This window comes from Gorilla gorilla, chromosome 8 (genome assembly GCF_029281585.2).
Source record: "Gorilla gorilla gorilla isolate KB3781 chromosome 8, NHGRI_mGorGor1-v2.1_pri, whole genome shotgun sequence".
Taxonomy (NCBI): Eukaryota; Metazoa; Chordata; class Mammalia; order Primates; family Hominidae; genus Gorilla; species Gorilla gorilla.
Genome location: NC_073232.2, coordinates 41,345,458 through 41,359,590, shown reverse-complemented (window position 1 = coordinate 41,359,590; position 14,133 = coordinate 41,345,458). Strand labels below are relative to the sequence as shown.

The following is a 14,133-nucleotide window of genomic DNA, read 5'->3' as shown; positions in this document are numbered from 1 at the left end:
TATTGTCATAAGAGCATACTGAAAAATTATTTGCATTATTTTTTCTATGTGCTTATGTTACAATTTGATACCTTCTTTGATTTTTCATTCTTGTTATATTCAACTTCATAATTTGTTTTTCTTCTAATGGAATTTGAAATTCAAATTAAATTTTATTATTTGAAAATGCAAAATTTTAACATGTTTCAGAAGTCAAATTTGTATGGAATGCTATATTCAGAGAACTCTTCTATTCCTATTCCTCTACTCCTTTCCCACTCACTCTCATAGAAAAGCATTTTTCATTTCTAGTTTATTCTTTGTGTTTCTTTTTATAAAATTAGCAAACACAAAATTATATATACATTCTAATATATGTATATAGTATAGTATCTATACTAAAAGAATACATATGGTTGAGTGAGGTGGCTTGCACCTATAGTCCCAACTACTCAGAAGACTGAGCTGGGAGGATCTGTTGAATTCAGGAGTTCGAGGCAAGAATATATATATATATATACACACACACACACACACACACACACATTCTCTTTTATGTAATAAAAACCATAACATTAACTCTACCATCTTAACCATTTTTAAATGTACCAATTAGTATACGCATGTTGTTACATAGTCAACCTCTAGAAATTTTTCATCTTGCAACACTGAAACTCTGTACCCATTAAACTCTTAATTCTCCGACTTCCCTCCCTGACGTCCTTGGCAACCAACATTCTACTTATGTTTCTATGATTTTGACTACTTCAGATACTTCCTATGAATGGAATCATACAATATGTGTCTTTTTTGTGACAGACCTTATTTAACTTAGCAAGTTCTTGATGTTCATCTATGTTGTAGCATGTGACAGGATTTCCTTCTTTTGTTTCTTTATCCTTTAATTGTTGATAGACGTCTGGGTTGCTTGTACTTCTTGGCTATTATGAATATTGCTGCAGTGAACATGGACATGCAAATATATCTTTGAGATCCTGCTTTGAATTCTTTTGACTGTATACCCAGAAGTGAGGTTGCTTGATTATATGTTAATTTAATTTTTAATATTTCTTTCAGGAACCTCCATACCATTTTAGTAGTGGCTGTACCATGTTACATTTCCACCAACACTGCACAAGGGTTCATTCACCTCTCCACATTTTGTCAGCATTTTTTGTTTTCTGTGTTTTCGGTAGTGACCATCCTGATCAGTGTGAAGTGATATCTCATTGTGGTTTTGATTTCCCTGATGATTACTGATGTTGAACATCTTTTCTTGTGCTTATTGGCCATTTATATATCATTTTTGGAGAAATGTCTATTCAAGTCCTTTGCCCATTTTAAGATCATGTTATTTGTATTTTTATTGTTCATTTAGAAGTTTGTTATATATTCTGGATATTAACCTTTCATTGGATATATGGTTTGGAAATAAGTTGCCTTTTCACTCTGTTGATTGCCTCCTTTGCTATGCAGAAGTTAAGCTTGATATAATCACATTTATCTATTTTTGCTTTTGTTGCCTGTGCTTTTGTTCCATATTTATGAAATCATTGCTAAATCCAGTGTCCTGAAGCTGTCCCCCATATTTGAAAATAATATATATTATTAAGTTTTGTTTTTTAAACAAAGCTTTTTACCTTTGAGACTTGATTTTTTTTTTTGAAGTTAACAAAATATCCTGGAAATTACTTTGTATAGAAGGAGTGTTCCACAGAGCTTTTCCTTTTTTTGTGTTGTTTTGCTGGGATTTTTGAATGGCTGTGTGGTATTCCATTGTGTGGCTATATCATAATTTAATCGACTGATCTTCTACAGGTGGACTTCTAGTTTATTTCCAACATTTTGCCATTACAAATAACATCTCAATACTTATATATGTGTTGTTTTATATTGTGGATGAGTCTCTAGAAGTGGGATTGCTGGTCATTAAGCTGTTACTATGTCTCATTCCTACAGTTTTGTCTTTGTTACTTTTTTCCTCTCCTCATCCTTTTTACCTCTCAAATATGCACGTATTTCTTTTCTATTCCAAATATTTAAGAACAGATTTTATCAAAATCTATTTTGATATCTTTTGACTTTGCATGTAGATTATTTGTAGGTTATTTTGCTACCTGTAAGTCTTTGAAACTAAACAGGTGTTAGCTATAGAATCACTATAGAATATTAGAACCCTCAGGGATTTGAGCTAATTATGAAAGGTAAAAGTTCAAATCTGTGAAACATATGCATCTTACAAGAAATCCATTAAAGCTTATAATAATTACTTCAATGAAAAAATGAGATATTTGTAACTAGAACTGTAACACTATTTCTGAATTTTTAAAAGAATTTTTTAGATATGAGCATGTTTTAGCTTAATTTATATATGAATTACTACAATAAGTATGACAATCATAGTAACAGCCACAGCTAATATATGTTGTTTACTATGTGCTGGGTACCATGCTCAGCAATGCAAGTACATTAATTTACATTATTTCAATTAGTCCTCAACGACCTTATGAGATGTATTTGTAATTATATCTCCACTTTAAACATGAGTGAAATGAGAAATGTTAAGGGATATGCTCTAACATGCTCTAACTCATGCAGCTAGTAAGTGGCAGAAGCAAGATTTGAACCCAGAGAGTCTTCAATCAAGATGGATTCTGCTCTTTTTATGACAATGCTAGACTTCTTATATTGGGACCCACTATTATTTTCCTATATCAGGCCAGCATTTGTCTTAAGGTCTGTATGATTTTAGCTGCTGAGTCCTTAACAACTTTATGTACTTTATTTCTCTCCCCAAAGCAGTATAAGATATTACATGGTTGTTATATTAAGTTTTTTTAATCGTAAGTGATAGTACAGAATTGAAATCCCATTCATAACAGCTACAGTTTCTCACAAAGCATTCTTGTCACATCACTATCCGTGGCAGAATATTAAACTATGTGTACCATTTTTTTGGCCCATTAAATTATTTATGTTCCTGTTTTACAGTGGATGATTCAACAGCCACACAAAGCAGCAACATTTTTTGGATGCATTGGGATAGATAAATTCGGGGAGATCCTGAAGAGAAAAGCTGCTGAAGCTCATGTGGATGCTCATTACTATGAGCAGAATGAGCAGCCAACAGGAACTTGTGCTGCATGCATCACTGGTGACAACAGGTCAGTGTAATTCCAAGGGAACCACTATACTAATTGGCTATTTTAACACTGGTAAAATATGAATTCCAATGTGAATTTGGAATTTTGACTTTATAATTCCTTTTAATGTTTGATAAATGCTTATTCCTTATATCAGTTTTCCTGTGTTGTTTTTAAATTTACTTTTGTTAAACATGCAGTTGAATTCATGAGGCATAATGGAATAAAAGTTTGAGGTTATTTAGTCCAGTCTCTACTTTTTATAATTAGAATCAGAAAAGGCTGATAGCTTGCTCAATGCCTTGTAGCTTGCTCAACGCCTTGTAGCTAATTTGTTGCAAAACTTGAATTAGAAAGAATGTTCTTTTCACCATATCCTGAGGTTGGAATACGAGAGAGAGAGAGTGTGTGTGTGTGTGTGTGTGTGTATTTTATGTATATAAAATACAACATTACATTCAGGCTCATAAGACTTAGTCATCTAAATGGTCATCTAAACCATTTCTGGCAAATAGTAATTCATTCATATTGACTAAACTCAGTCGTGGGTAGTATACCACTAACAAAACAACCAAGTATATTTCTATACACCCTTACTAATTAGAAAAGTATTCTTTGTATGAACTTGAAATATCTCTCTCAGGCCCCTCCATATATTGGTTGGTTGTTCTTTTGTACCCGCATGGAGATACTCCTTCAGTGCATTCGTGCATTGCTAACGTTATTACCATATCAGCACAGGCTTTTTTCCCCTTTGCAAGGGAAAAACAAAATAACTGCCCTAGCTATTATATTGTTGGGATAATCAAAGATGACCTCTTTTTAAATAGTGATTCACTAGAAATTTTGCATTACTTATAGTTGGAAATATGTAGTCTGTCCTCCTCCATTCCCTATCTCCTTTCTTTTCCCATCTTCTCTTCCTTTCTTTTTTCCCTTTTCATCCTCCTTTATTTTCTTCCCCCTCTCCACCACGACCTTGCTCCATTTCTTCTATTTACCCACTTTATTGCTCACTACTTGACCTTCAGCAGAGGTATATTAAGGAATGGACTATTCTGGAGACTGGGGATCAATAAGCACAGTATTTACTAAATAACCAAAATACAATATTCAAAAATTATTAGGGTGTGAAAGCCATTTTCAGATCTTTCCTTTAATTTTGTTTTTTATATACAGGAGAACTTTATGGTTTTAAGATTACAGTAAACATTGAAATATGGGATTCAGGGATTTAAAAAAAAACAACTAAAAATGTTGAAATAAGTTTGTTTAGACCTTTGCCCTTAGTTTTCCCAAGACCAGCCTTAATCTGTAGGTGCAAAGTTTTCCCATTAGTGAGAGGTAGGTCAGATTTTCTTCTGATATCACTTAGGCTACAGTAAATTTATTAAATTGTTTTAGTATGCTAAATTGCTGTCTTAAAGAACAGTTATGGCTGGGTGCAGTGGCTCACGCCTGTAATCCCAGCACTTTGGGAGGCCGAGTCAGGTGGATCACCTGAGGTCAGGAGTTCGAGACCAGCCTGGCCAACATGGTGAAATTCCGTCTCTACTAAAAATGTAAAAATTAGCCAGGTGTGCACCTGTAATCCCAGCTACTCGGGAGACGAAAGTAGGAGAATTGCTTGAACCTAGGAGGTGGAGGTTGCAGTGAGCCGAGATCGTGCTACTGCACTCCAGCCTGGGCAACAGAGCAAGATTCTGTCTCAAAACCAAAGAGAGAGAACAGTTATGATAATATTAGATCTTCTGGATGTCAAAAACTTAACTTTTATACTAATTTTATGGTTATAGTGATATTGTTGAGATGATATGGGAATCAAAAATTGGGGAGAAATCTTCAGTATCTAAATCATTATCTAAATTCTGGAAGCTAATACAGTTGGATCAATTGTTTTGGATAGGTCCAGTAACCTTTGCTGCCACTATCAAAAACTCAGAAATTGGCCGGGTGTGGTGGTCACACCTTGTAATCCTAACACTTTAGGAGACCGAAGTAGGCTGATCACTTGAGCTCAGGAGTTTAAGACCAGCCTGGCCAACATGGCGAAACTCCATCTCTACAAAAAATACAAAAATTAGCTGGGGATGGTGGCATGTACCTGTGGTCCCCGCTGCTCGGGAGGCTGAGGTGGAAGGATTGCTTGAGCCCAGGAGGTTGAGGCTGCAGTGGACTGGGGTCGTGCTGCCCACTGCACTTCAGTCTGGGCAAAAGAGTGAGCCCCTGTCTAAAAAAACAAAAAACAAAACAAAAAATTTCAGAAATTGAAGTGTTTGGGTAATGCAGTATCTTTCTTGATGCAGGTTCTTCCTCTTCAAAGTCAGAATCAAATACATTGGGATAATAACAATACTCATATTTTTCTGGTCGGGCATGGCAGCTCATGCCTGTAATCCCAGCACTTTGGGAGGCCGAGGCGGGTGGATCATTTGAGGCCAGGAGTTTGAGACCAGCCTGGCCAACATGGTGAAACTCCACGTCTACTAAAAATACAAAAAAATTAGCCGAGCATCATGGCGGGCACTTGTAATCCCAGCTACTTGGGAGACTGAGGCAAGGAAATTGCTTGAACCCGGAGGCGGAGGTTGCAGTGAGCCAAGACGGAGCCATTGCTCTTCTCTAGCCTGGGCAACAAGAACGAAACTCCATCTGAAAAAAAAAAAAAAAAAAGAATACTTTTATTTTTCTTTTGCAGACACTGTAGTTTCCCATCAAAAAGTAGCTTTATTATCAGAATAGAGTTTAGTATCTGGTACCAGAAATGTTTGCTTTTATTTGGTAGCCATTTTGTCAAAATTTTCCTAAAGTCATAATTACTAAAATATTTTTATAAATTAGGTCTAAATTTTCTTAAGTTTGTAATATAGTTATTTTGTATATGAATATGTTGATGCATATTACTCTTTCTTTCCTTCATTTACTCAAACATAAACAGATGTATCCTTTAGTAGTAAATTGGCAGATGGATGAGTGGAAATACGTTTTGGAAGAGAATTGAGGTTTTTTTTTTTTTAACAGTGTAATCGAACATATTACCAAAGTCTGAAATGATAAGATTTTTTTTGTAAGCTATAACTGTTACAATTTAATTAGAAAAAGAGAAAAATTGGCCAGTAATTTTTTAAATTCTGGAGCAGTATGAGGAAGGAAAGTATTTTTATTTATAATGTAAATAATTATTGTATTTATTTTTAATTAAACAAGCCAAGTGACACTTGTAGCAGGATTTTATTTATTTATTTATTTTTTAGAGATGTGGTTTTGCCTTGTTGCCTAGGCTGGAGTGCAGTGGCATGATCATAGCTCATTGCAGCCTCAAACTCCTGGGCTCCAGCAATCCTCCCACCTCAGCTTCCTGAGTCCCTAGGACTATAGTGTGCACCACTACCCCCAGCTAATTTTTTAAAATTATTTTGTAGAGATGGGATCTGGCTGTGTTGCCCAGGCTGACCTCAAACTCCTGGCATCAAGCAATCCTCCCACCTTGGCCTCTGAAAGAGCTGGGATTTCAGCTTTGAGCTACTGCACCCAACCTGTAGCAAGATTTTAAATGCAGTATCCTGCTTAGATATTCCATTTCTAAAACTGGACCAGTCAGGGGACTTTTCAACTATAGAAAACAATTCTAATTGATTTCAGCCCTTAGAATGTAATGGTTTACAAATTAATTCCTCTTAGTGAATATGGTCTACATTTCTAAGTGTCTTTTATGAAATTAATTCCATACTTGGCTTTTAAAGGCTTCGATTAAATAGACAATTATAGTATGTTGATATTTATTTTTATAAAGATATTTTTCTACTTAAAAAATGTTTTTAGTTGCATAGATTTCTTTTTATGTAATGAGTTAGCCTTATTTCTTAACTGCATTTTGAACTATTAAGGTGTAAAAAGTAGGTCCTATTTTACTATCAAAAGGCAACTTAAATGCCAATTTCTTTCTCAAAATACCAGGTGTTGTTTAGAACAAAAATTATCATAGATGCCTCAGAAAGTTATCAAAACAAAATTAGTATTTATATTTATTTAAAAATCAATAACATTAGTTTTGAAGAATTAATTAAAATGTAAATTTTAAACTTTGCAAAAAAAATTGGTAATTATCTATTGAAATATATGCTAAGTTTGACTATAATATTACTTGCTTATTCTTTGGTTGTTTTAGGTCCCTCGTAGCTAATCTTGCTGCTGCCAATTGTTATAAAAAGGAAAAACATCTTGATCTGGAGAAAAACTGGATGTTGGTAGAAAAAGCAAGAGTTTGTTATATAGCAGTAAGTACTTACCTAATTCAAATCTCTGGTACATATTTACATGATGGATTATAGTTGTTGTCTGATATATATTTTAAAATAATTATCTTTTATTTACCCTGCAAATTATTTACCTCTCTCAAAGCATATGTTAGATTCACTATTGTGAAAATAGAACAGAAATCATTATCTTTCTATGGGTAACATAATTTGTATTGTTTATCTTCATGTCTACCTATTTTTGGATACATTATGCATAGGTGCTTGCCAACCAAGCGCAGAATTCTATATTAAATCAGTTTCCAAATATATTTTAAAATAATTCTTCAAACTTACATCTTACATTTGTAGGCAACTTGCATTGTGCAGAAAAATATTAGTAGTATAAATATTCACTGCAAATAGTTTGAGCTGAATTGCTTAAAAAACTTAATTGCTATTTATTCCATAGTAATTACCATGACACCTCTTAATTTAATATTTCAGAAACATTGATCGTGACAAATCTCTTAAATCTGGGAATAAGGGCAGGGTGTAATTTGAATTATTAAGTCTTCTGACACAAAAATAATTGGTTAAGAATTTATTTCTAAAATAGGATGGTACTAAAAATTCTGAATTAATCACCCCATGATTACCTTGTTTTTATTTAATATGTGTTAAATGTGGCTTTACACAAATAAGTAGATACCTATGAATAAAGCATCACGTATGCATGTAATATATTGTTTTGGTATAACAGCTGCTGCCATTTCATTACCTGAGCTCTGTGAAATAGCTGGTAAGATGTGTAAAAAATTGATTATCCTACTAGGAGGAACATGTTTATTGAAAATATAATTATTTCTTTCAGTCTAATGTTAATGTCTCCTACAGCATGTTTGTGTGCACTGTTCTAGGCTTTACAACATTGTTATTGATTCCTCTGTATACCAAATCCTACCCCTTTATAACTGTCAAATAAATGCTTACATTGAGAAGATTATATAATGGAAAGTTATGCTATCTTTTCTGCCAGTATGTGAGAAAAACATTTCAAGAATTAAATATTTTACCCCTTTATTATTTCCATTTCATTTTATTTCTCAAATTGGTCTCATGTTCTTTCCATTTTTCAAATCTTGATACTATATTTCTTGTAGTGTGATTCTTTAGAGGGGATTTATGTACTATTTCAAACCATCTTACACTTGAAAGTCTGATTTTCAAAAAGCACCATGTTTAGAATTTGGCATAATTTATATATACTTGTTGACTATGAAATAAGACAGTGTATTCTGATGAAAAAGTATATTTAACTTGACAATTACAGTCTTCTATGTTTCAATATATAGTTGTTCAATCCTGAATTGTGAGCCAACTTGCAAACAACTCATAGTTGTAATGATTATACAGTATAACATGTCTAGCCAACTTTGGGTGAATGGAACTTTTATGAAAGTGTAGATTCAACTTGCAGACAACTCATAGTTTTAGCATTTATGCACTGTATTGTATCTAGCCATATTTGGGTGAATGGAGTTTTATAGTAGTATTAAATATTTATACTTATGTGCAATTTTGTACAGCGTAAAGTGATCAGCTTTGGTGAAATTAATAAGGCAAATGATACTATTTTTGAGATTTGGGTGGTGTATTCAGCCAGAAGAAATAACAAAATGGATTTCAGTTGTTATCTGTGATACAAGTGTTAGCTTGTAGCTTCTGTTTCAGCAGTTTCATAAAAAGAATGATCTCTTACGTTGCCAGGTAAATCTATACTCTTCTCATAGCTTGGCTTATTCCAAAATAGTTCTGAAAATAGTAGACTCATATTGGATACCTGGGATGCTGTATATTCTTAGGGAACATTCAACAAATATTTACTTGGTGAATAACTAAGAGCATAATTCATATTTATTGAAATCTGTAAACTTCCTTTTGAAATACAATGTTATTTCCACAAAGACACTGCAGGTTTTGCAAATCTGTAATTCCCTTTGATTTCAGAGCATTCCGAAATGATGTGTAGTCTAGTCTAGTTTTTTCTTAGCATATGGTCAAACCATAAATTAAGTGGGCTGCCCCATACTTTCTGGTTCTATGAGGTCAGCAGTCTCATTACATTATCATAATAAACTAATGAGGTTTAAGAAGTTAAAGTTCTGGGGGCTCTTTAATTCTAAAATGTTTTTGATCTAAGGAAGCAACTCAGTTTATCTATTCAACAAATATCCGTAACTAAAACATCTGTCTGCATCACATAAGCTAAACCAGATCTACATACTCAGCTCTGTTTCTTCACACTATTCTCTAAACTAGCAGTGTTTCATGAATATTAAGAAAATTCCAAACCTTCTTCTTCATTTTCTTCACCATATAATTTACTGAGTAAGTTCACACTGGAAACCTTCCTGACTGAAAAGCTAAAATTGAATATGGATACACCAGCATCCTCTTTTGGTTTAAATACAGTGCCAAGATCTTTTAAAATTTATTTTTTACCTTTCATAATAAATGTCTCATTTTATGCCACGTAAACTCAGTTTTTTCATGTTTAAACCAGCTTCTCAGATTCTTTGTTAGCAGGTAATTAGGGACTACTGGTTATGGTGACTAGGTAATTATGTTTTTGAAAACATAAGTCTCAGGTTCTCTTCACCTTAGAATCAGATTGGGATATATCTGTTTTTTCTCACTTAAGAAATAATATTTCCTGGCATAGTGGTTTATGCCTGTAGTCCCAGTGCTTTGGGAGGCCAAAGCCAGTGGATTGCTTTTGGTCAGGAGATCGAGTTCAGCTTGGGCAACAAGTAGGTCTCTAAGGACTTGCTTTATGAATCTGGGTGCTCCTGTATTGGGTGCTTTATGAATCTGGGTGCTCCTGTATTGGGTGCATATATATTTAGGATAGTTAGCTCTTCTTGTTGCATTGATCCCTTTACCATTATGTAATGGCCTTCTTTATCTCTTTTGATCTTTGTTGGTTTAAAGTCTGTTTTATCAGAGACTAGGATTGCAACCCCTGCTTTTTTTTTTTGTTTTCCATTTGCTTGGTAGATCTTCCTCCATCCGTTTATTTTGAGCCTATGTGTGTCTCTGCATGTGAGATGGGTCTCCTGAATACAGCACACTGATGGGTCTTGACTCTATCCAATTTGCCAGTCTGTGTCTTTTTATTGGGGCGTTTAGCCCATTTACATTTAAGGTTAATATTGTTATGTGTGAATTTGATCCTGTCATTATGATGTTAGCTGGTTATTTTGCTCGTTAGTTGATGCAGTTTCTTCCTAGCCTTGATGGTCTTTACAATGTAGCATGTTTTTGCAGTGGCTGGTACCCGTTGTTCTTTCCATGTTTACTGCTTCCTTCAGGAGCTCTTGTAAGGCAGGCCTGGTGGTGACAAAATCTCTCAGCATTTGCTTGTCTGTAAAGGATGTTATTTCTCCTTCACTTATGAAGCTTAGTTTGGCTCGATATGAATTTCTGGGTTGAAAATTCTATTCTTTAAGAATGTTGAATATTGGCCCCCACTCTCTTTCAGCTTGTAGAGTGTGTGCAGAGAGATCTGCTGTTATTCTGATGGGCTTCCCTTTGTGAGTAACCCAACCTTTCTCTCTGGCTGCCCTTAACATTTTTTCCTTCATTTCAACTTTGGTGAATCTGACAATTATGTGTCTTGGAGTTGCTCTTCTCGAGGAGTATCTTTGTGGTGTTCTCTGTATTTCCCGAATTTGAATGTTGGCCTGCCTTGCTAGGTTGGGGACGTTCTCCTGAATAATATCCTGCAGAGTGTTTTCCAACTTGGTTCCATTCTCCCTGTCACTTTCAGGTAATACCAATCAGATGTAGAGTTGGTCTTTTCACATAGTCGCATATTTCTTGGAGGCTTTGTGCGTTTCTTTTTACTCTTTTTTTTTTTTCTCTAAACTACTCTTCTTGCTTCATTTCATTCATTTGATCTTCAATCACTGATACCCTTTCTTCCACTTGATCGAATCAGCTACTGAAGCTTGTGCATGTGTCACGTAGTTCTTGTGCCATGGTTTTCAGCTCCATCAGGTCATTTAAGGTCTTCTCCATGCTGTTTATTCTACTTAGCCATTAGTCTAATCTTTTTTGAAGGTTTTTAGCTTCTTTGAGATGGGTTCGAACATCCTCCTTTAGCTCGGAGAAGTTTGTTATTACCTATCTTTTGAAGCCTTCTTCTCTCAACTCGTCAAAGTCATTCTCCATCCAGCTGTGTTCTATTGCTGGCGAGGAGCTGTGTTCCTTTGGAGGAGAAGAGACGCTCTGATTTTTAGAATTGTCAGCTTTTCTCCTCTGGTTTCTCCCCATCTTTTTGGTTTTATCTACTTTGGTCTTTGATGTTGGTGACCTACAGATAGGGTTTTGGTGTGGATGTCCTTTCTGTTTGTTACTTTTCCTTCTAACAGTCAGGATCCTCAGCTGCAGGTCTGTTGGAGTTTCCTGGAGGTCCACTCCAGACCCTGTTTGCCTGGCTATCACCAGCAGAGGCTGCCAAATATTGCAGAACAGCAAATGTTGCTGCCTGATCCTTCCTCTGGAAGCTTTGTCTCAGAGGGGCACCCAGTTGTATGAGGTGTCTGTCGGCCCCTACTGGGAGGTATCTCCCAGTTAGGTTACTCAGGGATCAGGGACCCACTTGAGGAGGCAGTCTGTCCGTTCTCAGATCTCAAACTTCGTGCTGGGAGAACCACTACTCTCTCCAAAGCTGTCAGACAGGGACATTTAAATCTACAGAAGTTTCTGCTGCCTTTTATTCAGCTATGCCCTGCCCCCAGAGATGGAGTCTACAGAGGCAGGCAGGCCTCCTTGAGCTGCTGTGGGCTCCACCTAGTTCGAGCTTCCTGGCCGCTTTGTTTACCTACTCAAGCCTCAGCAATGGCGGGCACCCCTCCCCCAGCCTCACTGCTTCCTTGCAGTTGATCTGATCTCGGACTGCTGTGCTAGCAGTGAGCAAGGTTCCATGGGCATGGGACCCTCCGAGCCATGCGCGGGATATAATCTCCTGGTGTGCCGTTTGCTAAGGCCATTGGAAAAGTGCAGTATTAGGGTGAGAGTGTCCTGATTTTCCAGGTACCGTCTGTCATGGTTTCCCTTGGCTAGGAAATGGAATTCCCCAACCCCTTGCGCTTCCCAGGTGAAGCGATGCCCCGCCCTGCTTTGGCTCACACTCCGTGGGCTGCATCCACTGTCTGACAAGCCCCAGTGAGATGAACCTGGTACCTCAGTTGGAAATGCAGAAATCACCCGTCTTCTGCATCACTCACGCTGGGAGCTGTAGAATGGAGCTGTTCCTATTCCTTTTTTTGTTTTGTTTTGTTTTGAGATGGAGTCTTGCTGTGTCATCCAGGCTGGAGTGCAGTGGCACAATCTCTGCCCACTGCAACCTCCGCCTCCTGGGTTCACACCACTCTCATTGCCTCAGCCTCCCAAGTAGCTGGGACTGCACGCGCCCGCCACCATACCCGGCTAATTTTTTGTATTTTTAGTAGAGACGGGGTTTCACCATGTTAGCCAGGATGGTCTCGATCTCCTGACCTCATGATCCACACACCTTGGCCTCCCAAAGTGCTGGGATTACAGGCATGAGCCACCACACCCAGGCTAATTGTTTTTTTTTTTTTTATCAGCTTTGTTAATATATGTCTCACAACTTACAATACATACATTTTACTTCTACATATATATTATAAACATCGTAACCTTGCTGCTATTTTTGTTTAAATTGTCAAATATATATTTTAAAAGACTTAATAAGAAAAAATTCATATTTTTACTCAGGTGTTTATCATTTCTAGTTCTCTTTATTCCTTTTGGTTAGAATTAGATTTCCATCTGGTATCATTTTCCTTCTGCCTAAAGGGCATTCTTTAACATCTCTTGTATTTGGATCTGTCGGTAATAAATTCTTTCAGCTTTTGTATGTTTGAAAACATCTTTATTTCACCTTCATTTTTGAAAGACATTTGTGCCAGATATATAGTTCTAGTTAGACAGTTTTTCAGTACATGAAAAATGTTACCCCATTGCCATCTTTACTTGCATAGTTCTTGATAAGAAATCTGACATTCTTTTGTTCTTCAATATTTCACAACCCCCATTCCTCAAATTTTGCTGCTTTTAAGATTTTCCATATGAGACCAGGTGCGGTGGCTCATACCTGTAATCCCAGTGCTTTGGGAGGTCAAGATGGGTGGATGGCTTTTGAGGCTTGGAGATCAAGATTAGCCTAGGCAACATAGTGAGACCCCATCCTTACAAAAAATACACACACACACAGAAAATTACTCATTTTGATCAGTTTAGTTATGATGGGCCTTAGTGTATTCTTCTTCATGTTTCTTGTGCATGGGTTTTGTTTAACTTCTTAGAGCTATCAGTTTTTAGTTTTTATTATGTTTGGAATATTTGCAGCCATTATACATCTTCAAATTGGTTTTCTGACCCCTTTATGCCACTTGAAGTTGTCTCATAGCTCACTGACACTCTTTTTTTATTTTGTCTCTTTCTCTATGTTTTATTTTGGATACCTCCTTTGCTGTGCCTTCCATTTCACTAATATTTTCTTCTGTAATAGCTGAACTGTTATTAATCTCATCAAATAAATAAAGCTAAATATTTCTTACTACTGGGGGAAGACTTTTCTTAGTACTCCATGGCACAGAGCACTAAGGGGTCCCTAATCCCTGGTACTGCAACTATATCAGTTCCTGTTAGGAACCAGGCCACACAGCAGGAGGTGAGTAGCA

The 14,133-nt window shown here is 36.1% G+C and overlaps 1 protein-coding gene across 4 annotated transcripts in view; it reads left to right on the top strand.

Moving 5' to 3' along the window:
- Positions 1–14,133, top strand: part of ADK (adenosine kinase) — a 560,128-nt gene that overhangs the window by 241,456 nt on the left and 304,539 nt on the right. For all 4 annotated transcript variants that reach the window (XM_004049615.4, XM_055353393.2, XM_004049614.4 and 1 more), the window contains exons 5-6: positions 2,971–3,143; positions 7,291–7,399. In XM_004049615.4, coding sequence (XP_004049663.2) covers positions 2,971–3,143; positions 7,291–7,399 — 282 coding nt within the window. The remainder of the gene's footprint in view (positions 1–2,970; positions 3,144–7,290; positions 7,400–14,133) is intronic.